The sequence below is a fragment of the Geotrypetes seraphini genome, chromosome 16 (assembly GCF_902459505.1).
Source record: "Geotrypetes seraphini chromosome 16, aGeoSer1.1, whole genome shotgun sequence".
NCBI lineage: Eukaryota > Metazoa > Chordata > Amphibia > Gymnophiona > Dermophiidae > Geotrypetes > Geotrypetes seraphini.
In genome coordinates, this window is record NC_047099.1 from 34,226,792 (window position 1) to 34,253,849 (window position 27,058).

At 45.6% G+C, this 27,058-nt stretch overlaps 1 protein-coding gene across 3 annotated transcripts in view; it reads right to left on the reverse strand.

The window, feature by feature from the left end:
• DLG4 (discs large MAGUK scaffold protein 4) overlaps positions 1-27,058 on the reverse strand; it is a 196,663-nt gene that overhangs the window by 16,649 nt on the left and 152,956 nt on the right. For all 3 annotated transcript variants that reach the window (XR_004537285.1, XM_033925295.1, XM_033925296.1), the window contains 12 exons: positions 24,682-24,735; positions 19,913-19,963; positions 16,075-16,199; positions 13,364-13,533; positions 12,918-13,054; positions 12,181-12,325; positions 11,503-11,641; positions 6,995-7,151; positions 6,143-6,245; positions 4,417-4,531; positions 3,973-4,149; positions 987-1,023 (listed from right to left, as the gene is read on the reverse strand). Coding sequence is in view for 2 of the 3 variants with exons in the window: in XM_033925296.1 (XP_033781187.1) it covers positions 987-1,023; positions 3,973-4,149; positions 4,417-4,531; positions 6,143-6,245; positions 6,995-7,151; positions 11,503-11,641; positions 12,181-12,325; positions 12,918-13,054; positions 13,364-13,533; positions 16,075-16,199; positions 19,913-19,963; positions 24,682-24,735 (1,410 nt within the window). In the remaining variant the exon portion in view is untranslated. The remainder of the gene's footprint in view (positions 1-986; positions 1,024-3,972; positions 4,150-4,416; positions 4,532-6,142; positions 6,246-6,994; positions 7,152-11,502; positions 11,642-12,180; positions 12,326-12,917; positions 13,055-13,363; positions 13,534-16,074; positions 16,200-19,912; positions 19,964-24,681; positions 24,736-27,058) is intronic.

The window sequence follows — 27,058 nt, forward strand, 5'->3', positions numbered from 1 at the left end:
TCCACGAGGCTTCCCACATCTGCCCATCAGCCAATATTAATTATATCAACTAAGTGATTCAAGTGGAGATTGATGAGACCTAATCCCCCATTGCCTCAGGTACATTAGACCAGGGGTGTCCAATGTCGGTCCTCGAGGGCCGCAATCCAGTCGGGTTTTCAGGATTTCCTCAATGAATATGCATTGAAAGCAGTGCATGCACATAGATCTCATGCATATTCATTGGGGAAATCCTGAAAACCCAACTTGACTGCGGCCCTCAAGGACCGACATTGGACACCCCTGCATTAGACAGACAGGGAAAACTGCTTGAGTACCTGAATAAATTCATGTAAACCGTTCTGAGCTCCCTTGGAAAACAGTATAGAAAATTGAATAAATAGTGTGAGAAGTTTCAGCCTTTGATAACCAGAGCTGGTATTGTGACATCATAATGCCTCATTCCACCAATAAGAGCCAACCTCATCAGTGATGTCACAATGGCTTCATTGTCCCTATACCTGGCTCACTTCTACTACATTTTGATTACTAGAGTGGCGCAGTGGTTAAAGCTACAGCCTCGGCCCCCTGAGGGTTGTGGGTTCAAACCCCCGCTGCTCCTTGTGACCCTGGGCAAGTCACTTAATCCCCCCATTGCCCCAGGCACATTAGATAGATTGTGAGTCCAGAGAAAAATGCTTGGGTACCTGAATAAATTCATGTAAACCGTTCTGAGCTCCCCCTGGGAGAACGGTATAGAAAATTGAATGAATAAATAAATGGGGAGGCTGCACGTGTTAGCAAATGCTGGATGGCAGTGGGGGTTACAGGGTGGTACAAGGCAGAGCTGACGAGCGGCATGAGAATAGGAAACACTTATAGCAGAGAGAGAGAGAGGGGGGAAAACTGAGCATAATAAGTGCGGAAACTGCTTTCTGCGGCAAATAGAAAGAAAAGAAGCCTCTGGCGTTTCTGTGCACAGTAAAATGGCTGAGGGGATCATTTACCTTGCTCTTTAATCGTGACCATTCCCTTCTCTCCATCCTGTGGGGAGTACAAAAAAGGGCAAAGGTCAGAAAACTGCTAAGCCAGCCTTTCTAAATAACTCTCCCGTGGTGTCAGTGATGGGAGCTGGTGTCCTAACTGGTTCCTGATGTAATTATCCAAAGCAACGAAGCCGGTGTCGGGTCAAAAGCGCGCCGGGACAAAGGCGCACGCAGACAATTGAGTGCAGCGCGGAGGTGTACGCCGCAGAAAATTACTGTTTTTAGGGCTCCGACGGGGGGTGTGTGTGTGGGGGGGAACCCCCCACTTTACTTAATAGAGATCGCGCCGCGTTGTGGGGGATTTGGGGGGTTGTAACCCCCCACATTTTACTGAAAACTTCACCTTTTCCCTGTTTTTAGGGAAAAAGTTAAGTTTACAGTAAAATGTGGAGGGTTACATAAGAACATAAGAAGTTGCCTCCACTGGGTCAGACCGAGGTCCATCTCGCCCAGCGGTCCGCTCCCGCGGCGGCCCATCAGGTCCGTGACCTGTGAAGTGGTTTCTGACCACTTCTATAACCTACCTCAGTTTTATCTGTACCCCTCTATCCCTTTATCCTCCAGGAACCTGTCCAAACCCTCCTTGAACCCCTGTACAGAGTTCCGGCCTATCACATCTTCCGGAAGCGCGTTCCATGTGTCCACCACCCTCTGTGTAAAAAAGAACTTCCTAGCATTTGTTCTAAACCTGTCTCCTTTCAATTTCTCCGAGTGACCCCTAGTTACAACCCCCCAAACCCCCCACAACGCCGGCGCGATCTCTATTAAGTAAACTGGGGGGGGCTCCCCAACAAAACCCCCCGTCGGAGCCCCTAAAAACTGTAATTTTTTTGGCGCGCGCCTCCGTCTTGCGCTCAGTTGTCAGCGCGCGCCTTTGTCTTTCGCGGGGTTGTCTATGAACCAACGAAACCACCAGATGGTTCCACCCGAGAAATGGGAAACCCAAAAAGAACCGTGGCAGCGATGTTCTTGAAATGAAAATATTCTTCTCTTTCCTTTCCTTGACCTCTGAGGGATTTTCTTTCTTCTTTTCTACCCTTTCCTTCCCCTTTCTTTCCTTCGTTTAGCCTCTTCTCCCCTCCCTTTTTACTCTTTTCTCCCCCTTCTTTTACTTTTCTTTCCCTCACCCCCCCCTTGTCTCGTTTTCCTACCACTTTTACCTTCCCTTTTTTGTGTAACATAATTGGACATGCTTGACCATCGTACTGTATTATATTATCTATTATCATTAATCCCTGATTTCTTTGATATTGCCTTTATATAGATTCCCTTTATTGTTCTTATGACCCTTGTACACCTTTTTCCTTTTTGTATTTCATTAAAACTCAATAAAATTTCAAGTAAAAAAAAAAATATGTAAGAGCAAATGTTCTTCACAAATAAGAGCGATGCGATCAATATAAAGTCAATCCATATGATACACAGCAAAAAATAGTAGAACGGACCCGACCCAGTCCGTGTTGCAGTTAGGAATGACCTTCTTCTGGGGTCCAGTCGAAATACACCACCAAATTAAATAAGCATTGAGGCATCCAATTGTGTGTGAGGAAGACCATAGATAGCATCGAGTGCCTCAAACGCCTAATCGTGATTAAAAACACTTCTCTCTCTCACACACACACACAATTGGAAGCCTCAACGCACATTCAATTTTGTGGTGTGTTTCGACTGAACCCCAGAAGAAGGCTTTGGTTTTGGTTTTCCCCAATGTAATTGTGACAGAAGCTGATGACTGTAACTAGATCCCCATGTGTGTGGTTGCCAGTTGTATAACAGAGACTGGTGACTGTAGTTTGTTCCTCAAATATGTGAGGGAGGCCGGTGATTGTAATGTGTGTGTGTGATGGAGGCCGGAAGCCAAAGGTCGGTGACTGTAGTTAGATCCAAACGTGTGTGTGTAATGGAAGTGACTGTAGTTAACTTTTCCTCTGTGTGAGAGGGTAGCCGGTGACTGCAGTTAATTTCTCCTGTGTGTGTGAGGGAGGCTGGTGACTGTACTTAGTTCCTCTTGGGTGTGAGAGGGAGGTTGGCGACTGTAATTAGGTCCCCATGTGTGTGTGAGGGAGGTTGATGACTGTAGTTAATTCCCTGTGTGTGTGAGGGAGGCTGGTGACTTTAGTTAATTTATCCAATGTGTGTGTGAGGGAGACCGATGATTGTACTTAGTTTCTCCTGTGTGTGAGAGGGAGGTTGGCGACTGTAATTAGGTCCCCATGTGTGTGTGAGGGAGGCTGATGACTGTACTTAGTTCCTCCTGTGTGTGAGAGGGAAGTCGGTGACTGTAATTAGGTCCCCATGTGTGTGTGAGGGAGGCCGATGACTGTAGTTAGTTCCTCCTGTGTGTGAGAGGGAGGTTGGCGACTGTAATTAGGTCCCCATGTGTGTGTGAGGGAGGCTGACTGTAGTTAGTTCCCTGTATGTGTGAGGGAGGCTGGTGACTGTACTTAGTTTCTCCTGTGTGTGAGAGGGAGGTTGGCGACTGTAATTAGGTCTCATGTGTGTGTGAGGGAGGCTGGTGACTGTACTTAGTTTCTCCTGTGTGTGAGAGGGAGGTTGGCGACTGTAATTAGGTCCTCATGTGTGTGTGAGGGAGGCTGGTGACTGTACTTAGTTTCTCCTGTGTGTGAGTGAGGTCGGTGACTGTACTTAGTTTCTCCTGTGTGTGAGAGGGAGGTCGGTGACTGTGATTAGGTCCCCATGTGTATGTGTGTGAGGGAGATCGGTGACTGTACTTAGTTCCTCCTGTGTGTGAGAGGGAGGTTGGCGACTGTAATTAGGTCCCCATGTGTGTGTGAGGGAGGCCAATGACTGTAGTTAGTTCCTCATGTGTGTGTGTGAGGGAGGCTGGTGACTGTTACCATCGTACACTAGTTACTGTGCTAATGTTGCTTCTGCCATCCAAGCCTCCCAGTTGCATGTTCCCCCTACCTCCGCTCCAGGCTCTCACCGTCTTTTGCTGGGGATGAAGCCAATCTCCTCACTCTCACCATCCGAGTGCACACGCCGTGCTTGCCACCACTCCTCGTCTGAGGCGTCAATCACGTGAAGAATGTCCCCAAAGTGGAAACTGAGGGCCTGGCTCAGGAACCCGCAGTCCTTGGTCTTATCATAGTCGAAGAGTGCCCTGTGATGGCAGAGGAAGAAGATGGTCAGTGGGGCCTAGGGGACCTTCTGCCTCCCCCACCAGCTCAGGAAAACCAAATCCACGGATTTTAGAGATGGTTCTGGGGACAAAACCATGATGCGTCTCGGCCCATCTCCAGAGGGCTTGGAGCCCACTAGGTAAACCTAGAAAGCAACTGCATGGAGACTGGGTAAGGTGGGGCTGCTGCAGGAATATTTGGCTTCGTCTGAGCTCACTTATTCCTCTAGGAAAACTGAAGGTATTCACCGGATATAGAAGCCACGCTTGGCGTTACTGCGCAGGGACGCCGTCCCAGATCCTAGACTGCTATTCATAAGTTGCTCACGGAGGTCATGGATCTTGGCCTCAAACCGGCTGTACTCTGTGCCAGAGAAGAAGACAGGAAGGTGTGTTACTTTCACTTTGCGCCCAGATACCGGACACTCTTACATCTTTCCAGCACAATCCAGCTACGCTAGCATCTCTTCGTGTGGCTTTCCAGATACTGCGAGGCAGATAATTTTAACTGCTCTCAACCTGCAATTTAACTGGGCTAAATAAATATCCAGTCTATGATTAATTAGGGGGCGTTTTCATTTTTATCGTTTGCTTTGCCCCTTCCCTCCCCGTGCTGCCAGTGTTTTATCCAGAAGGCCTCCTGCCTTGCTCAACTCCCCCCTGCCCCCCGGCGTCTTTCCTCATCTGTAGAGATCAGACCAGGGCAGAGAAATCCCCAGTAAATGCTGTGATCCAACATTCTGCCAGCCTTAGGCTGGATTACTGCACCGTTGGGAGGGAAGAACAGATGGAGCTGGAAGATGAGAGCAAGCCCCAGGGCTGCTTCGGAACAAATTTGTCAGCCGGGAGGGGGAATCTTTGCACGGGCTTTAGAAAAGACGTGAAATTTTGAAGTCTTTTTCTGGCTGGTTTCCAAAATGATACAAACAACATGGGTCACTTCATTAATTGTCCATCCCCAGTACAATAAATCAGCAAAATGGAGGGGTTTTTGGGGGAGTAATAATTATTTTTCAAATCACTATTACGGCACATAAAGTATCACAAGTTTAATATACTTAGATGTCAAATATCACTGAAGTATTATTTGAGCTGGTCATAGAGCAACCCAATCCATCTCGTCACTTTTCCCAAATTAGGAGGATGAAGAATCATACAGTGGTCTCAGACTCGGTGCATAGAACCTCTTATAACATACGCTGGTCACCGAGTCCACTTGAACCTTTGGACCAGGAAGAGGAGTGGTGTGGGGGGGGGGGCAGGAAAGGGGTGGAAAATGCTAGGCCTCGGATAAGGGGGAGAGGTGCCTAAGCAAGGGGAGAGGAGATGCTGCTCTCCTGCTCTCCCCAACTGCTATTGTCCGGGGCCAAGGAAGTGACATCAGAGGGAAAGCCAACGCAGGCACAAGCGGCAGGCTGGAGCAACTGCTCGCGCTGGCAAAGATTTAAAGAGGTATGGGGAAAGAACTGCGCGTGGTTTGGGGGGGGGGGGAAGAAGCGAGGGGAGGGGAGATGAGGCATGGGGAGGGGCGTCACTGGCTGCACATTCCTGGATATTCAGTGCTTGTACCTGGATATAGCTCAACATTGAATATCTGGGCACAAAACTGCAGATGGCTTAAAATTGCTGACTACTGCCAGTCAAATATTTACCCCTGAGCACAGAGGTAAATTGTCCAGGTGAGCACAGAGTATTGTCCAGGTAATACTCAGTGCCAGCTACTAATCTAATCTAATCTAATCTAATTCTTAGGTTTGTATACCGCATCATCTCCACGTTTGTAGAGCTCGACGCGGTTTACAGTAGGAGAAATAGGAAGGAACTACTACAGCTTTTTTCCTGCCTGCCGCTCGGCACTGAATATTGCCAGTAACCAAATACATTCTGGTTTTGCCCCTGGATTGCCCCGGTGCTATGACATGACATGAAATGGATTTGCCCCGGTGCTATGATATGACATGAAATGGATTTGCACCTTCGGGCTTGTACTGCGCGATGATCGTCACCGTTTGGCCGGCGTTCTTCAGGGCTATAGCAGCTTGCTCGTGCGTTGCGTTCCTGAGGTCCACCCCGTTCACCTACAAGAAACCAGGCAGACAACCCCCCCTCCAGAATTAGACTTGAAGTGGGCCCGTGATGCTGTGCAGTGAGCGTCTCTTCTATATGATATCTGGGTGCCCTGCTGCTAATATAGAATACTGATGTACCCTGGTACCAGGACACCCGAAATCTAGCCAACCAATAATCAGTGGTATTTAACAGGTCAGGAATGTGTGGCTCACTGGTAGAGGTTGCCAGATCAAATCCTGGCGCTGCCCCTTGTGACCCTGGGCAAGTCACTTAATCCTCCACTGCCCACTGCTCTGACATGCCAAAGCCACAAAAAGTCCTCATTCCCAGCTAAACACAAATATTCAAACTGCAGAGAAGATAGACAATCCAGACCCTTGACCCCAGGCCCGCCCTGTTCCACTCCCAGGCCCGTCCCCCGCCACACCCTACGTCCTGCCCCCATTCCCCAACTAACCTCGACCTGCACGAGCAACGAGCGACATCGGAGGGCATTCATCCATGCATCGGTGTGATGTCACAGCATTGCATCCGTACAAATGCACTGGTGTGATGTCACAATGGCTTAATTGTCGCTTGTTGCCAGAAGCTTTTCAAAATCCGGACAGAGCACCGGGTTGTGAAAAGCCGTCCGGATCCCTGGACAACTCCTCAAAAGAAGGACCTGTCCGGGGAAATCAGGACACCTGGTAGCACTAATACTAACCCCCCCCCCCTCCTCCTGGCACCTGCTCTGTTTCGGAGGGTCTGTCCTTACCGAAAGTATCTGATCCCCTTTCCGAAGTTCCCCACTGAGGTCAGCCGGGCCACCAGCCAAGATGAAGGAGATGAAGATGCCTTCACCGTCCTCGCCCCCAACGATGTTGAAACCGAGCCCTGTGGAACCACGGTGAATCACAATTCGACGAGGCTCCCTGCACCAATGAAAAGACAGCAGTAGGAAAATGAGGAGAGACCCAGAGATATAGCTCTCTAATTCTCTTAGAAATGGCAAAAACAACATTTCCAGTGGCACAACCATACAAGGCCACTGACGATCTGGGGTAACCACCGCGGCACTGTCTAGTGGAGTCAGAGCATAGATATAAAATAGGTGCTGGTACCTGCATATCTGAGTGGACAGGTAGGACCAGTGGTGCAGTAAAGGTGAGCGGCGCCCGGGGCGATGGCACCTCTCTCCCGCCCTCTTTCCCCACCCCCAATCCCTGCCGCAGGCACGTCCCCTTTCCTCGTACCTTTTTAACTTTTCTGGCACGGAGCAGCATGCCCATGTCGGTATCAGCTCGCCCTTTGATGTCACTTCTTAGGCGCAGGTCCCAGGAGTGATGTCAGAGAGACCGCCAACGCCGACGCGGGCAGCAACCGGGGAAGTAAAAAAAGGTATGGGGGAAGGCAAGGACAGGTAGGAGAGGAGCGGGAGGAAGGACGGAGAGGAGGAAGGGTTCCACACCCTTAGGAAGAACACACCCGGGGTGGTCTGCCCTGCCCCCTCCTTACCACGCCACTGGGTAGAACTTCATCAAAAGCATGCCTATCTTTGCCTGCTTAAGTATGTGGGAGCTGGCCCTGACTATTAGCCGGCACCCACATAACTTCTGGAACTATCAAAGAACTGGATATTCAATGCCGGTGACTGAAGATGGCTTGGCCTTGAATATCCGGGTCTTTGAAACCACCGACTACTTTCATGCCAAATACTGATCCATAGATCTTCATGCATTCCTTGGCAACCAACTTGGAAGTGGTTCAACCCTGGGCCCAAGCAGAGAGCCATCAGACATGGGTAAGAAAGCGAGGCTATCCATTACGTCTATGCCAGACCAGTCCAGAATGAATGGGTTATGACCATCAACCAGCGGATGGACATAAGCCTTTCGTTCTGGATTAGTTTGGCATGAGTAAAGGAAAGAAAATGATCAGGTAAGACACGTAATTCTCCCTTTTCCTTCTCAGCCACTGAACAAAATCCGCCTTGCTCTGCAGAACTAGGGCCTCTGCTCTTGTACTTTCTGGGCATCTGGGGGAAGCTTTTCTGACTTTCTAACATAACCAGGCTCGGTGTTGTAGAGTAGCAAAGTAAATGCAACTAATTACTGTACTTAAGTAAAAGTGTTAATCATTTTACTTGTGAAGAACTACAGGATGATCTTTGCCGCTTTTACTTTTACTGAAGTAATAATTTTACCCATTTTTATACTTTTACCAAGTTACATTTGATGCTTGCAATTAAAAGTAAACGTGGAAGCGAGAGATGGAGATGACAATTCCTCGGTACAACAAATGAAACAGCAAATCTGGGAACAGGATTTGGCTATTGCAAACCTCGTCGTGCAAACAGTGGATCAGTTTCATCTTAAATTTTGCTGTTCAGCAAAGATGAAGCAGATGCTGGAGTGGTGGTGCTTTGACTTTTGACTCAAAAAGCATTATTTTAGGCACTTACTTTTTTATTCTTGCTTGAGTAAATTTTGAATTTGTTTTTCATTATCGGCCTCTTGTATCAAGCTGCGCTTGATGTTTTTAGCGCGGGCCAGAGTGGTAAATGATCCACCACCACTCATCGAACCTCTGAGTGTTGGAGCACTTACTTCACTGGCCTGTGTTTGATAAGAACTGCCATACTGGGACAGACCGAAGGTCCATCAAGACCAGTATCATGTATCCAACAGTGGCCAACCCAGGTCCCAAGTACCTGGCAGAAACCCAAAGAATAGCAACATTTTAGAGCTGAGATTGTGATGTCATAATGCCTCATTCCACCAATGCCTAAGAGCCAACCTCATCAGTGATGTCACAATACTTGGCTCACATAAGAACATAAGAGCTGCCATACCGGGACAGACCGAAGGTCCAACAACGGCCCATCCAAGTCACAAATACCTGGCAGAAAGCCAAATAGCAGCAACATTCCAGAGCTGAGATTGTGATGTCATAATGCCTCATTCCACCAATGCCTAAGAGCCAACCTCATCAGTGAGGTCACAATAACTTGGTTGTCCTATACTTGGCTCACATAAGAACATAAGAACTGCCATACTGGACAGACCGAAGGTCCATCAAGCCCACTATCGTTTCCAACAGTGGCCATCCCAGGCCACAAGAACCTGGCAGAAACCCAAAGAGCAGCAACATTCCAAAGCTGAGATTGTGATGTCATAATGCCTCGTTCCACCAATGCCTAAGAGCCAACCTCATCAGTGATGTCACAATAGCTTGGTTGTCCTATACTTGGCTCACATAAGAATATAAGAGCTGCCATACTGGGACAGACCAAAGGTCCATCAAGCCCAGTATCCTGTTTCCAACAGTGGCCAACCCAGGTCCCAAGTAGTAAAACAGATTTTATGCTGCTTATTCTAAGAATAAGCAGTGGATTTACCCAAGCCATCTCAATAATGGCCTATGGACTTATTTATTTATTTGTTTGGATATATATTCCAACCTCCCAGGAGAGCACAGAGCGGGTTACAAGTTTACATACATATTATAGTGTGTTTTTACAAGGTGAGGGCAAACATGGCATGGCAGCACACTTTCCTTCTAGGAATTTAGCCAAACCTTTTTAAAACCCTGCTAAGCTAACTGGTTTCACTACATTCTCTGGCAACGAATTCCAAAGTCTAATTACACGTTGTGTGAAGAAATATTTTCTCTGGTTTATTTTAAATCTACTACTTAGTAGCTTCATCGCATGTCCCCTAGTCCTAGTATTTTTGGAAAGAGTCAACAAGCGATTCACATCTATTCTTTCCACTCCGTTCAGTATTTTATAGATCTCTATCATATCACCCCTAAGCCTTTTCTTCTCCAAACTAAAGAGTTCTAGCCACTTTAGCCTCTCCTCATAGGGAAGTCGACCCATCCCTTTTATCATTTTTGTCGCCCTTCTCTGTACATTTTCTAATTACGCTACGTCTTTTTTGAGATACGGCGACCAGAATTGCACACAGTATTTGAGGTGCGGCCGTGCCATACGGCGATACAAGGGCATTATAACATTTTCATCTTTGTTTTCCATTCCTTTCCTGATAATTCCTAACATTCTATTTGCTTTCTTAGCCGCCGCCACACATTGAGTTGAGGGTTTCAACGTATCCTCAACAATAACACCTAGATCCTTTTCCGGGGCAGTTGACTCCTAACACAGAACCCAGCATCACATAGCAATAGTTCGGGTTCCTCGTTCCCACATGCATCACTTTGCACTTGTTCATATTAAACGTCATCTGCCATTTTGACGTCTAGTCTTCCAGTCTCCCATTTTTCATAATCCTCTTGCGATTTAACAACTTTGAACAACTTTATGTCGTCAACAAATGTAATTATCTCACTAGTTATTTCCATCTCTAGATCAATGATGAATATGTTAAAAAAGCAGTGGCCCCAGCACCAACCCCGGGGAACCCCACTATTTACCCTTCTCCATTGAGAATATTGACCATAAACCCACTCTCTGTTTCTGTCTTTCAACCAGTTCTTAATCCATAAAAGGACATTACCTCCTATCCCATGACTTTCGAATTTCCTCGGAAGTCTTTCATGAGGTACTTTGTCAAATGCCTTTTGAAAATCCAAATATACAATATCAACCGGCCCTATTCTTTTTACTTTTATTTAAGTATCAAAATACGCATTTACCTTTGCTTGTACTTAAATACTTTGACTTAGTACTATAAGCAACACTGACCAGGATTGAATTCACAAATTGAATTAAGCAAAAGAGGCGTGTGTTGGGGGAGGATGCAACCATTTCCTTAAATGCATCACCCTGATGAGAATATTTCTTCTTGTGGGCTTGTAATAAATTAGAATATCAATTATGTGATAAATTAGCATGGCTCTAATTGATGTACTGGGCTTAACAGCCACCAAATTAGGCATACTTTATTTAAGCTATCATTAAAACCAAAGTGTCGGAACGGTTTGTGAGGCTCTTTGACATCAACTCTTCCCACCATCAAGGATTTACAGGCCCAGATGTGGAATCCATGTTTTTTTCAGAGCAATCCAAGCTCTCCTCTCCCAGACGCAATGGGGAAAGCAGTGTGTGTGTGTGAGAGTAGGGGGGAGGTGGTTAAATACAAGGACTGGTTGGACTCAGTCATGCTTACTTGGAACATGTCAAACCTACATTTGAGTTATCCTAAACGAAAGGGTCAAGCAAGGTGGGTCTTGGAGAGCAATTGGAAATGCGGCTGGCAGGTTGTGTATTCACCCACTTTCTATACTTCTCTGCAGATTCTAATGGAGATGGAAGTCTCTCACCTGGGAATATCCTCCTCTCCCATCAGCTCCTTGGGGATTGGGGAATACCGGAGTGGGGAGGTTGGGGTGAGTGCCTGAGGATAGTCCGTGCCTAGGTAGTTGGGGTGACTGATTTCGCTGTCCAGGTGCTGGGAGTAGGCTGTAATTAAGAAAGCGAAGACAAAATGTGGGATGGAGCAGCTCAGAATGACAAAAGCGAGACAGCCCAAAGGAGAAAAGAGACAGACTCAGAAGGGGGAAAGAGGAAAAGGGACAGGATCAAAGAGAGAGACACAAAAGAAAGCAAAAGGAACTGAGATTGATAGGAGAGTAAGAGTCGGAGAGAGAGGAAGGAGAGAAAAAAAAAAAGGAAAATAGAGACCAGGAGAAAGACAAATTGAGATCAATAAAAAAAAAAGAACAATTTAAATTAAATCATTGAATTATAAAGAGTGTATGTTTGGGCAGGCTGGATGGACCATTCAGGTCTTTATCTGCTGACATTTACTATGTTACTATGTAAATAAATTAAAATGAACAGAATCAGAGAGTAAAAAACAAAGACAGCATGGGAAAGGTTGGGAAGTCAAGAAATGCAGAGAGATAGAAGTAGGGGAAAGGCAAGACTAAAAGACATTAAAAGAGTAGGAATGAGAAAGTGAAACAGCAATAAAGAGAAGGAATTGGAGGACTTCTTACATGTGGTGATGTCAGGTGGGGCATAGGAATCATTCAAGTACACATTGGTTGGTTTGGCCACCTTAAGATAGACCACATCAGAGGTGTTCTTCAGGGCTGCCACCGCATCCTCATGCATCACGTCTTCCAGGCTGACGCTATTTACCTGCATCAGAGAGAAAAAAAAAACATTTAGCGACGTGGCCGACGGAGATGTTGACCTGCACGTGTGAAAGGGGGCAGATCAGAGCCATGTTTGCGATTTCTAAGAGCACATTGTGGTTGTCGAAGTGGGACCGAGGAGATGGGGGGGGGGGGTGTAAGGCTGAGCGGTTGGCGATAGGACTGGCAAGGAAGAGCAAGGCAGGAGAAACGATGGCGATAGGATAGAGGAGGTGGCGATAGGACTGTGGAGGTGGTGGTAGGGTAATGCAAGGGTTGAGCGTAGAAAGGTCGATGAGGTGTCGGTAGTGTTGGTGAAAGACAAAGGCAAAAACTCCAGTGGTGATGTACAAGATACCAAGTCTTTAATAAGCAATCATAAAAAGATAAATATAGTCATAAAACAGTTTGTATCCAAAAGGATTGATGAACCCGGAACCGACACGGTCCGTGTTTCGAAGAAACACTCCTTCCTCAGGGGTCCTAAATGGTATCATATACATGAAACCTGATGGATAACAACTGGAGTCAGTGGTAAACAGCTGAACAAACCACGAAAGCTCCTACGCAGGGCAGATGGTGGAACTGCTACTCACGGCTAGAATCTTGTCTCCTATCTGCAGTCGGCAATCTTTGTGTGCTGCTCCTCCCTCGATGATTTTGGTTACATAGATGCTGTTGTCTCCGGGAATGTGCTGGTTTCCAACCCCTCCTGCGATGCTGAAGCCCAAACCTGAAGAAGGGATGAAAAGAAATGAATGGCAGAGTGGATCCTTTTATGAATAAGAAGCAAAGGGGACAGAGTCGCACCCAACTCCCCTTCACCGAGACCCTCCCACCCTACCCTGTTCTGTCAGCATCAACTTTGCGGCTTCTCTTCACTCCTGGCCTGATTCTCTCAAGCTTCTTCGCTTCTTTACCTCTTCCCCAACACATTTCTACTTGACTAGAAATCTTTCGGCCCTCTATCTCCTCCCCCCCTCTTCTCTCCTTCCCTCCATCCTGCCCTTCCACTTCTGAGTTCATAGTCCCCCAGGGATACCTTTGGGTCCTTTGATGAGCTTGATCTCCATAATCTTCTCAGATACGGGCTTCCGCCTCATTACATAGAGCCGTACAATGGAACCAGCCTCCTTCAGGGCCTCCACCGCAGTACTGTGCGTTACTTCCCTCACGTCCACGTCGTTCACAAACAGAATGCTATCATTCACCCTGCAGACGAGGAGGGAGAAAAAAAAAGGAGAGGAACCCATATCACTGACTATCTCAGCTGTACTTAAGGAAAAGTTTTGCCACTTTTACTTGTAAAGAAGTACAGGATAACATCTGTTGCTTTTACTTTTACTGAAGTAATAATTTCACCAAATTTTTACGACTTTTACTCAATTACATCTGCGAATGTATCTCACAATCTTGGACTGTATCTGAACCTCCGTCCTTTTGGGGATGGCGCTCTTTGGTGCATAGTTTGGCCTCGTGGGAGGCTCTTGAGGTGGTGGGCCGCCCGCGCAGACGTAATCTTATTTTGCTTATCTGGGGTGCTTACTTGGCTTCCTTAGCCCCTCGAGGGCGTAGCCTTCGTTCGAATACTCTATTTCAAGGAGTCTGTTGGGCGCTGAGCTCTTGTTCAGGATCAGATACTGTAATCTCTCTCTCTCTTTTTTTTTTTTTTTTTTTTTAGCAAAGCCTATTGAGCTTGCCCAGGGACCACAAGAGTCATGGTCTCTGGAGTGTTTGAGACCTTTTGATCGCCTTCTCTACTGTTCTCTTGGGGGAGGAGGAAATGCCTGGTTTTTGGTTGGTTGGGACGGGTTGGGCATTCTATTTGAAATGCTGTGAACTGTTAAATCTTGTTTGTTCTGAATTATGTTGCTTGTATCTTTTGCCTTCATTCACGATAAAAACTGATTTGAACATAAAAGTCAAGGCGGAAGTGAGAACTGACGGCAGCCATTCAGGGAGTGGCGTGGGATCAGGCAGGAAGTGAAAAACTCACGCTCTTGCCTTATGCACCGCTCTGCAGCAAGAAAAGAGGCAGCCGTCCAGCGAGGGGGGGGGAGACTGCGCTCGACCATCGGCATTTTAAAAAAGGTACCGGGGGAGGGGGGAGGTGTTTAAAAAGTTGTATTTGCTCCATAAGATCCACCCACTTTTTAGGGGGGGAAAAGTGCTTCTTATGGAGCGAAAATTACGGTATGTATATGTAGGGTTACCATATGGCTCCAGAAAAAGGAGGATGGATTGAGATTGAAAGCAATGGAAGTAAAACCCAGATATCTCAACCTATCCTCCATACTTCCATTGCTTTCAATGGAAGTAAAACCTGGATGTCTCAGTTCGTCCTCCTTTTTATGGAACCATATGGTAACCCTATAACTTCACATCATATTGTATGTTATTAGTTTATCTTGTTGGGAAGACAGCTGTCATTCTTATGTAACCATGAATGACCCAGGAGGGTAACTGTCTCTACATCAGTTTATTATCTAGAGCAGTGGTTCCCAACCCTGTCCAGGGGGACCACCAGGCCAGTCGGGTTTTCAGGCTAACCCTAATGAATATGCACGAGAGAGATTTGCATATAATGGAAGTGACAGGCATGCAAATCTGCTCCATGCATATTCATTAGGGCAATCCTGAAAACCCGATTGGCCTGGTGGTCCACCAGGACAGGGTTGGGAACCACTGACACCAATTCCATATCCCCCCCCTAGAAATTCATTCTAGATTATTTATTAGGCTGCTTCAATAGGTTGGAATATTCTCAGCTCTTCAGACTAACCAGTCTCAGATATCAAGGAGCCCTGATCTCTTAAGCAAAGTAACACAAGGAACAGAATTCCTCTCCAGAATGTTATCAACAATTGCATGAGCACCTCCCCTGAAGAATAAGACAGGTTATATTAATTGCAAGTTTCAATCTGTCTCCCATACTGTTTCCCAAGTATTATTATCATCCTGCCTTTGGTAACCCCGTCCTCTATCTGGAATTGAACATTTTGGTGGGTACGGATGCCTTCAACACTCCACACACACTGACTGTAACGTGATCCCAGCCTGAAGATAAGGTCAAGCTCCTTCACACACCACATATACACATTGAGCTTGATATTCAGACCACAGGAGACAGCCCGGCTATCTCCTGCAGTCAGCGGCAAACCTAGAAATTCAATGCCAGTGCTGTATCTGGTGACTGGCATTGAATTTCCGGTCTATATTCAGCCACGTTTGTCATAGTCGGCCAAGCCGACATTTATTGGTTGGCCAACCAAGTCATGGGGCCAAAGATAGACCTACTATTTGGCAGGTCTATTTGGCTGCTAGACTTAGCCAGTCAGCCAATGAATATTGGCACTGACCGGCTATTTTGTGTGATATAGTTGGTGACTGGGCTAGCCACTGACTGGGATTTTCAGTGGGAGAGAGCTGGCTATTTCCCACAGAATATTAGTGGTTAGCCATCTTGGTACTATTTAGTGGCCAGAAACAATTCCTGGCCGGCCAAATAGTACTGAATATCAAGCTGATTGATGTTGGACACACAAAATATCAGTTTTCCATTAAAACCTACAAATACTACGACAACTACTATTACTATTTATCACTTATATGCTGAAAGGCATACCCAGCGCTATACATTTTGACATTTAATATAGATTATACCTATGTGTATTTCTGCCAACATTGCCTCATAATTTCAAAAGTGAGCTCTCCTTTCTGCACCTCACTGGTTATGCTGCATTGCGGCCTTACCTTAGCCTACCATCCTGGGCAGCGGCTCCTCCCGGAATGATCTTGGTGATAAAGATGCTAGGATCGTCTCCAATGTGTGGATTGTCTGTTCCACCAGCAATGCTGAAGCCCAAGCCAGAGTTACCCTGAGGTAAAAGGGAGAAATATGGGAGAGGGGGGACAAAGGAAGTTATAATGGAGGATCTTGCATTCAATCTCTCTATGTCTTTCATGCAGACTGGCCTCTATCTCCATCCCGCATAATGCATATAGGATATCTATCAATGGCAGCTTTGTCTATCAATGTCTGAAGTTAAACAGAGAAGCGATCCTCTTCAACCCTACCTTTTTTCAGGAGAATGCGGGTGGGGGAAACCTCTAGAATAGGTGAGAAGTTCCCCAGTAGCTTATTGTGTGTAATATTCCTAAAGACTGGGTGAAAATAGAGGGTCCATTGTTCAAGGGATTTATGTTCCAAACTCAACTTCAATATACAAATCAGCCAAGTTATACGACGCTCTTTCTACAAATTACACATAATTAGGTCTATATGCTCACTTCTTGTCCCCTCTGCTATAAATATCCTTGTACGCGCCTTGATTAGTCAACAAATCGACTACTGCAATTCTCTTTACACCAGATTACATCAAAAAGACATACGTAGACTACAATGAATCCAAAACGTTGCTGTCCAACTGATTCATAATGCATTCAAGATTGATCATGTTACCCCTTTACTGAAAAGAAGAACACCGGCTCCCTTTACCACATCACATTTCATATAAAATGCTTCTATAACTTTTAAAGTTCTTTCATCAGGAGAACCGCTTTATCTTGCGTGACACCTCATCCCCCTACGCTCCTCCCAGAGCTCTCGGGTCATTAAATCAAAATCAACTTGTTGTTCCTTCATACTGTGCCATTGTTCATGAACACATCCGACAAGCAATATTTTCTGGACACAATCCTCAGCTCTGGAACGCTCTTCCTACATCACTACGACTACAAACGTCCCTAGATTGCTTCATATCAGAACTTAAAACATTATTTTTCACCGATGCCTATACATAATGCTCTCTTCGGAGATAACATGAATATTTCTTTCCTTCTCAATTTTTTTTTTCAATAATGACTTTATGAAGATGCACAGCTGTATCTTATGTTTTCTCCCCCTCCTCTTTCCTATTTAATGCTGGGTTTTACTAAACCGCGGAAGAGGTTCTTACCACGGGCCAGCAAGGTAAATGCTCCAACACTCATAGGAATTGAATGAGCATCAGAACATTTACCTTGCCGACCCGCGGTAGGAAGCTCTTCTGCAGTTTAGTCAAAGGAGCCCTTATCCTCACATTCATGTTATTGTCTTTAAAATCATGTACCCCTTCCCTTCTCCCCAATTTTTAGAACTGTAAGCCATTTTGGAAGTTGTTGGGGTTTTTTACCATACCAATACCAAATTTTTAATAAACTTGGACACTTGGAACTCTTAACTTTGAGAGTTCTGCTTATAAATTGGCCTCTTTGAAAATTTACTAGGGTTGAGTTCATAAATTTTTACTTAAAATGTCATTATTTTCAAAGAGGCTAATTTACGAGCATAACTCAAATAAACTCTTTGAATGTTGGACCCTAAATTCCTCTCTCAACCTCAACCTCCTCCCAAGAGAAAGAAGCATCCTCTCACTCCAATGCTTTGGTGTGGCTCTCTGGGGAAAGCTTAGGTCAAAAGCCACGAACCATGAAGGTGCAGAGTTCAGGTTCTTTTGGGGGGACTCTCCAGAGATGCTCTTAACTGAAGAAACAAAGAAATGGAATCTCTTGCATCACAGGGGGTTGGATTAACCAAGGTAGGATTGAGATCTTTGAGAGAACTCTTTGATGTTTATATTTATAAGTACATATACACCGCCCTTCGCAATAACAGCAGAGCGGTTTACAATTTTAAACTCAAAGAAAAGGAACTCCGTTAACAAAAGCAAAGATTTTTTTAAAAACCCACAAAACAAGATTAAACAAATATGCCCCCCCATTTAAAAAAATTAAAATATAAAATCTACAAAGCTGAGGTCTGAAATCCCTCCCTAAATTCCAATCCAAAAGATCTTATTACAGTAAGTGATTATAGTCTTCTAAGGGTACGCTAAACGAAAAAGAGAGGGTTTCAAAAGGCCTCTAAATTTAATGTAAGAAAGTTCAGTACGCAGATCTATAGGAAGAGAGTTCCATAAATATGGCGCTGAAACATGGCAGAATTCCGTGTTGAAGTTAGCCTTGCTAAGTGTAGTGATGGTAGGAACAACTGCTGGAAGAACATAGGGTTCAAATTGGTTGATATGGTACCAGAATCTTATATATATATTGTGACCAGTCAGGTAGGCTCTCTGCCCAGGTCCCAGTTAGAACAAGAAAAATTGAAGCAATAAAGGAAACCCGGAGTGGAATTGGGAAGGGACAGACAGTGGTTAAATGTAATAACGACCTTAACCACCGGGGGAGCCCAAGGGGTCCTTGGAACTCAGCCAGGGCTGACCAAGCAGGGTGTCGCCCTCAGGTACTTAAGCCCAGGAAGGAGAGCAGAGGAGGAAGCAAGATAGGGAGAAGATTTAATCCTTTCCTCCCTAGGGTGCCCTCACAGCCAAGCAGGAGCAACGATCCAGTTCCTATGGAGGTGCTGGAGGAGGGGTCTGCTGAAATGCCTATGTTTTCCGGGGAGCTGCCCATGGAACTGGGAGAAGCATTGGCAGAATGTGCTCCTGAAGTTATTGAGGACATGCAGGTGAACTTTGTTGCTGTCCACAAACAGTGAGTGTGATTTGAGAGTGTTGAACTGTTGGTGAAACATTTTTCTTCTGTTTTCCCTGTGTGCAAGCTGAGGAGTGATTTCTATGAGGGAGAGGTTTTGCTGATATCTTGGGCGGGCATAGTGAGAGTCAAGTGAAAGACTTTTGTATGCAAAACCTATCACTCCCCTGTTTCCTGGCAGTGTAGGAAAACTTGCCAGAGGCTTGGAGGAACTGTACAACTTTTGTGCTGAGAAGAAAAGTACCTGGAACTGTTTGTTTGGTTTTTTTTTTTTCTTCTGAATTTTGATACTGTCTGCCTTTGTGGCAGTCAGGGATTTGGCCCAGAGGGGTTGCAAACCAGAGACACAGCTGAGGTGTCCTTATCACTGAATGGAAGTCAAGGACTGGTTGCTTTGCTACTGTTTTTTTTTTTTTGCTGACTTGTTTAAGTTTACTATTTTTGTTTTAGTACTGCTGGACAAAGCTATTCTGACCATCTTAGCAGCTTTATTGAAAAGACTATCTACCTGCATACAAACTGAATAAAAAAATAAGATTATTTGTTTGCACAGTAATGGTAGTGATTTTGTTTTGATTTCTCTCTTTCTTGCCATTGTATTGGAAAGAGGGTGAATCCGATCCTGCAGGGTGGCTCCGGTCCGGGCCACACGTCAAGGTGCTATCTTGTGGACCACAATATATATATATATATTAATATATATATATATTACGTAGAGAGTAAGGTTCTAACTGGTTGATATGGTCCCAGAATCTTTGATAAATAATCAAGTGTACCCAAATGTAAAGCTTTAAAAGTCAAGGTTAATGTTTTGGGCATCAGTCAAAATTTTATAGGCAACCAATGGTGCTCCTTCAAAAATGGAGTCACATGGCCATATCTGCGATAGTGGCGGCGGGTTCTTAACTAGAGGAACATGGAGAACGAATCACCCTCCCATCCCACAGGGCATTCTCTCACAAAATGGGATCTTTTCTTGGGAATGCTAAATTCAAGAGCGTCCAGAAACCAGAGCCGTGACAACAGTGGAGACGGAGAGGGCAAGAGCAGTACTCACCCTTTCTAGTGTAATCTCTTCATATTCCATCTCCCCTTCTGTCCCGTTCACCTAGAGGGGAAAAATGAAAGAAGTCATCAGCGCCATCTCGTTTCCTTCTAACAAATAGATTCCCTCATCTGCTGTTCTTTTCCTACCTGATACCCTTTTCCACAGCTAATTTTACTGTAACTTTACCTCCCTCCCCCAACCTCCCTCTCGGACTTCTGTCAGTCATGTCTGTCCACAATGTTTTAGATAATATTCTATTCTTTTTCTTCTATTAACTTATTGTAAACCGTCTAGATACTTGGGATAGATGGTATAACAAGAAATTAACAGACTTGGAAATTGGACCTCCAAGCCAAGACAGAAGCCAATGAGCACCAAATCTAGAGCCCGACGACTGCTTAGATCCAACCAGACCCTTGCCTAGTCTTAGGCACTCAACTAGATTTTTGCCAGACTGAACTATACAGCCATTTCATTTGCCACATGCAATGTTAGAGCCAGACCTCTGCCTAAACCCAACCTTAGGACAAGACCTTATGGCTAGATTCAACCTCATGGGATGCCTTAATGGTTCTCACTGAGTGGAACCAGTAGATTCTCCTTGCCTTGCCTATCTGATGACAATTCATCATCGAGTGGTTTGTTTTTATACTGACTATGGTGCTGTAAAGTCTGGGGGGTCTTTTAATCAGCGCTATCATTGCACCGATTTTAAAAGTCAAAATATGCATGTGCTTTCACTTTAAAAATTGCCCTCCCAACTCTATAGAACTCCTCCTGCCTCTTGTGGAAGAATGCATCGATTTTCACCTGTGCTATTTTCAAACATCCCTTTACAAAGTTAATTGGCCTTCATACTCTCCCTAATGTCTGCTTGCCTCGATTTGTGTGCTCTCATGAATAACCCTGTGGAACTCAACCCAGGCGTTGTGCCCTGTTTTTAAATGATACCTGAGATCTGGCTATGGATGCGCCGCTGTTTTATACGAGTTCCCAGCCCAACCAAGTAGAGAATGAAGCGGATATGGTTCAATCGTTCATCGGAAACAATGTCAAAACATAAGATAACACTTTTTTCAGCGGCTTTGGCAAAATAACGCTCAGAATTTAGGAAGTTGGTTGGTTGGGCTGAGAACTTTCCAGTACCCCTTTGTGCTACCGTTGCAACGTCAGAGGGAAGGCTTCCAGATGAGGCACAGGACGTGCAAGGTGCAATTAGTACTATTATGGGGGCGGGGTCTGGGGTGGAGATGGGCGGGGTCTGGCCCACGATTTAGCCCCGTGTTTTTCAACTGCCGGTCTACAGAATAATTATTTTATTTCTGCCGGTCCATAGGTGCAAAAAGGTTGAAGAACACTGGCCTAGACTAGAGCCACCTAGAATCAGGCTTTGGAACTAAGTATGACCACAACAAGAGGAGATACAAACCTGATCCAGAAGGCTCTGCGAACAGTCGGTTCAGAAGGTTTGATCTATAGCTGAAAGCACAATGATTTATGCTCTGTGTGGGCAGTTCTGTAACTGGGCATGCTGGGAATTCCAATTTTGTAACAGCATCTGAGCGTGCTAATTTGGATGCAGAACACTCGCGTGAGACGAAACGCATGCGTGCAACGGTAGATGCACTCATGCCAGGTCAACCGGGGAACCGCCAAAAGCCTCTGTTGTATGCGGCCATCTTAGCCACTTAAATGCTGACTGTCAGCGCTTAACTGGTTAAGGAGTGGAGGGGTGGCCTAGAGCTGCTGCCTCATCACTCCCCCCCCCCCCCAAAATTGTGAGCTCGATCCCAGCCTGCGCCTTGTGACTCCAGTGCCCCAAGTACCACAGTAGGATTGTGAGTCTGCTGGGACAGATGGGGAAAATACTGCAGAGTACCTGGTTGCTATTCAATGTATTGAATCCCTTCATGAAAAGTCAGTTAATAAATAAGTGTCAATCCTGGAAACATGCACAAAATAGCTGGTTTCCGCTTAGACACTGTCAGGCATTTTCATCAGTACTTTCTGCTTAAACGCCACTTAGTGTGCCCTGTTAACCCCATAAAAGCATTTTAAATGGCCAGAAAACACTCTGAATATTTATTCCTAGGTACCCATAATCTGTGCGCTAAGATGGTATTCTATATTGGCATTTGGAGGCCAAGATTCTGTTATAAAATCGAGCCTAATTTATTTATTTATATACTTCACTCTCCAAAGGTCTAAGATAGGGGTGCCCACACTTTTTGGGCTTGCGAGCTGCTTTTAAAATGACCGAGTCAAAATGATCTACCAACAATGAAATTTAAAAAAAAACAACAACCCACAAAGCACACTGAAAGGCAGAGAAAATGTTAATTATCATTCATAATCCGGGGTTTTTTCAAAGAGGTCACGGCAGATGACTCTATGCAATGTCACCTCAGCAACAATCATATAAAAATAGACAAATATACCCCCTCCCTTTTCACTACACCGCTCCCTGCGCTAAAAAACGCTATTGCGGTTTAGTAAAAGGGAACCATAGTGCAAAATATAGACAGCAGATATAAATTCTCAAAACGGACACATTTTGATCACTAAATTGAAAATAAAATCATTTTTCCTACCTTTGTTGTTTGGTGATTTCATGAGTCTCTGGTTGCACTTTCTTCTTCTGACTGTGCATCCAATCTTTCTTCCCTTCTTTCAGCCTCCTGTATGTTTCCTCTCCTCCAGACCTCATTCTCTCCCCCAACTTTTTCTCTCTGTCTCCCTATCTGCCCCCTTTCTTTCTTTCTCCCTACCCTCCCCCCAAGCCACTCTGTTTGCCGCTGTCACCATCGGGGAACAGCCCCCAAGCCACCGCCACCCCAAGCTCTCCCTGCAGAAAGCGTCGCGCTGACCAGCATTCCGCTCCCCGACGTCAATTCTGACGTAGGAGAGGAAGTTCCGGGCCAACCAGGCATTTCTCCCCATTCCATCCAGCCTGAGCCCCATCTCTCCTTGATCCAGCATTTCCCTTCTGTGTCTGTCAGAATTACCATTCCACCTATTTTCCAGCATCACCCTTCTTTGTGTCCATCTCACCTATATCCCTATCTCACCACTTTTTCAGAATCCTCATTTGTCTCTGTCGTTGTCTTGACTCCATGTTCACCATTTGCCTTTTCAATGTCTTTATCTCCCCCCCCTTTTCAGCATTTGTCTCTATTTCACCTCCTCTTCATGTCCTCTCTGAATCTCTATCCTTATTCAGTAGGTCCTACTTACCCTTTCTCTTCTTTGTGTCACTATCTCCATTTTCAGCTTTCCCCCCTTTTCCTATGTTACTGCACCCTGTAGCCAGAATCTTTCCACCCTCCCTCCACTCTGGCCCAGCCCAGTATGAAATATTTCCTTTTGTTTCCCTCCCCTCTCTCTTTCTCTCTCTCTTCTCCTCCCTCACCCACAAGTCCTGCATCTGGCCCTCTCCCTTCCACCTGCATCCAGCCACACACCCTGCCCTGCGGCCCTCTTCAGCAACTCGTCAGCAATGGTGATCAAGACAGGCTGCCAATGTCGAGGCCTTCCCTCTGCGAGTCCCGCCTTTATGGAAAAAGGAAGTTGACACAAGCGGGACTCGCAGAGGGTAGGCCCCGACATCAGAAGCTTGTGTCGATCGCTGCTGCTGATGAGTTGCCGAAGAGAGCCGCGGAGCAGGGGGTGTGGCCAGATGCAGGTAGAAGGGAGAGGGCCAGATAGGAAGGCTGTTGGAAGAGATAGAAGCTCCGGAGCAAGACACCGACCCCGGCCAAGATGATTTCTTTTTCAGGCTGCTTTGACGTCAGGGAGAGGAAGGCTGATCGGCCCGGTAGATCGGGACGGCAACACGAGTCTATCACAGAATCCGGGATGGGCTCCGCGATCGACTCACGTTGCCTTCCCAATCTACCGGTCAATCGCGATCGACATATTGGGCACCCCTGGTCTAAGAGGTACCTAAGCTGGCATTTTGGCATCAATACTTATACCATGTAAGATGCAGGTGTAAATGTTGATGCCTAAATGTTGGCATCTAGGTACCCATGATGCAGTATTCTATGGACCCGATATTCAGCTGCCAAGAAACAGCACAGATAACTCCTGGAGGCGACGCTGACCATGAATATTCAATGCCAGGTCATATCCAGTGACTGTCACTGAATACCTGGGTTTTTTTGGGGGGCAATAAAAGGTTTATTGACTAAGTCAATATTCAGCACTGACCAGTTAAGATAGGACTGCTATTTGCAAGGTCTGATTTGGCAGCTAAATGTAGCCACTCGGTGCAGAAAATGACCGGTTATCACACAATATAGCTGGTTAACTTTTAGCTGCTAACTGCAAATATTTGGCAGGGATAATTGGTTGTCTCGTGCTGAATATTCACAATTACCTGGTTAAGCGGTCGGTCCCATTTATGGCCAGTTAAATAGTACTGAATATCAGCTGATACAATTCTGGCACCTAAGTTTGTGACCTGCTCATGCCCTGCTCAAATACATGCCCCGTTTCTACCCCTATTCGGGCGCCTACCTTGTGGCACACTGTATAGAATTAGAGGGATAGCACAGTTACAGAATTGCCCTTTGTGGGTGCAACTGTTCATTAGCTCTCCAGACTTCCACTGGAACAATCTCAATCTTTTGTTGTAGGTCTGAAGGTTAAATTTGCATAGGCACTAGCCATATGTCCAGATCTCATATTGTCCACTGCTGGTTACCTCTATGCAGTACAATGCAAATGTCTTTATCAGCTTTTCAAGCCCTCTCCCAGCTTCCCTGGCACATACTTACATAGGTGGGTGCTTCCAAGGTGTCTGCATTCACTATTACTGGCGGAGAGTTTGCCTGCAGAGGAGACATCAACATTGGAGAAAACTCTTAGCTGTCTCGCATGATAGAGGAGACCCCAAAGTGAAGGTGGATTGTGGGGGGTGAGAGAATCAACAAAGGACCCACTGGGCAATTCAGGAGGCGACTAGAGATGAGAACTTGTTCCTAGATTCGTTGAGCACATAAGAGTCTTTCAACCAAACAGGGACCCTGAGGATTCACAGGTTGGTACCCCATAGGTGGTCAGGCAGAAGGTGGTGCAGAGACAAGCTTATGTGCTGGGAAAGAGATGAGTGTGTACAGTGAAAAAGGAGATGAGTGTGCAAGTCTGTGTGTGAGAAGATGAGAGAATGTGTCAAAAGGAGGGTTAAGTATTTCTATGAAAGGAGTGGAGAATATTTGTGTGTGTGAGAGAGAGAAAGCGTGAAAGGGTGTGTTTGAGAGGGAGAGAAAAAGAGAGAGAGAGGAGTGTGTATGTATGTGTGTGTGAGAGAGAGAGGGTGTGTGTGTGTGAGCGTAAAAGTGAAAGAGACAGAGAGAGAGGGCCCAGTGAGTGTGTGTGAGAAAGAGTTAAAGATAGATGCCAGAGTGAGGTATATGTGAGTGTGAGTGTGTGTGTAAGCCTTAACAATGTATGTGTCTGTCAGTGTTGGGTAAAATCATTTTGTCAAAGATTTCAAATCAGAATCACTACGTGCAAAATGAATTTTGAAATCAAAATCAGTAAGCCAATTGTGATTTCAAATCAGCAGAGCAAGGCAGAGCTATGAAATGTAATGGTTAATGGGACAGGATTATAGTCTAATCCACCAATAGATAAGCATAGACATGCAAATTACAAATCCATATGTGGCGGGAATTAATATATAAATAGGGTTTACGGACTTTGTAGCTTTGGCCCCTCACCTGTGTTATTAACCACCACAATACTAAATCCTTGAATCCAAAGATTAAATCAACTTCCATCAACAAATGATTTTTTTTTTTTTTAATTTATAACTGGAAAAGATACAAAATCACTTGAATATGTGGATTCAAATCTAAAATAAAAATTAAAAAAAATGTAGGGTAAAAGTGATTTCAAAATCAAAATCAAAAATCATCTAAAATGATTTTAAATTGTCATTTCAATTTTCTTGATTTGAACTCGCAGCCAACACTGGGGGGTGTGTTTGTGTGAAGGAGAGAGAGAGGTGGGGGGAGGGAATGTATGTGTGATAGAAAGTTTTAACACTGTGTGTGTGTGTCTATGTATGCATGTGAGAGAGAGTGAAAAGTATCTGTAAGTGTCAAGGGACAGTATTAGGTGTTGCCGAGAGGGGGAGAGAGATCTTAAAGTCCATTATGGATTTCCTCCAAGAAGCACAGATGGCCACAAACGGGCCAACATTTGCGCCTGTGATTTTTGCAAGCTGGCAGAGCCTAAAGCCAAGAAGACCTGGGTCTCTGGAGAAGCCCTAGAAAGCTCCAGACGGGGGGAGCCCCACTGGTACAGAGGGACTGGAAAAGGAAGAAAAATAACGGAGAACCTACGTTACAGGAAAGTAACTACACTTTTTCTCCTCTGTACTTTGCTGCAGCTTCATACCCTCCCCTCCAGTTTTTACAGCGGTGGTTCCCAACTCTGTCCATTGGGACAGCCCTACAGAATATGCATGAGAGACATTTGCATATCATGGAGGTGACAGGCATGCAAATCTGCTCCATGCATATTCATTAGGGCTATCCTGAAAACCTTACTGGCTCAACCATATCCTGGAGGACCACCTTACGTCAACCAGATCCTGAAGGACAACCTTATCCTTACGTCAACCATATCCTGGAGGACCATCTCACTGGCTGGTGGTTCTCCAGGATATGGTTGGGAACCACTGCGGTAAGGACTGCCATACAGGACAGGAGGGGGGAGAACTATTCCCCCCCCTCTGCCCCAAACCAAGAGGAATAGGAATTGAGGGACTGGAGAAGAGAGCACTGCAACTTTCTAATTTGTCCACTCCAGCTTCACCTCCTCCCCTCTTTTATCAATGGGGGGGGGGGGATTGGTGTAGGTGATGCTCAGATACAGCTCAGCCTATAATCCTCTACGATTTCAGGACTCAGATGAGGGAATCCCAAATCAGGGTGCTGTGAGAAGCTTATTATAAAGAGGTGGGAAGGAAGGGGAAGTGCTGGGGTTTTCCCAGGAGGGGAAAAGGGAGAAGAAAGAGAAAAGGGGTGTGTGGCTTGAGGAAAGGGCGGTGTTGGAGGAGAAAGAAAGTTGACAGGTGCCACGTCTCAGAAGTTCCCAAGTACGAGAATCAGTGGAGGGGGGGGGGGGGGCGACAGAAGGGAAACT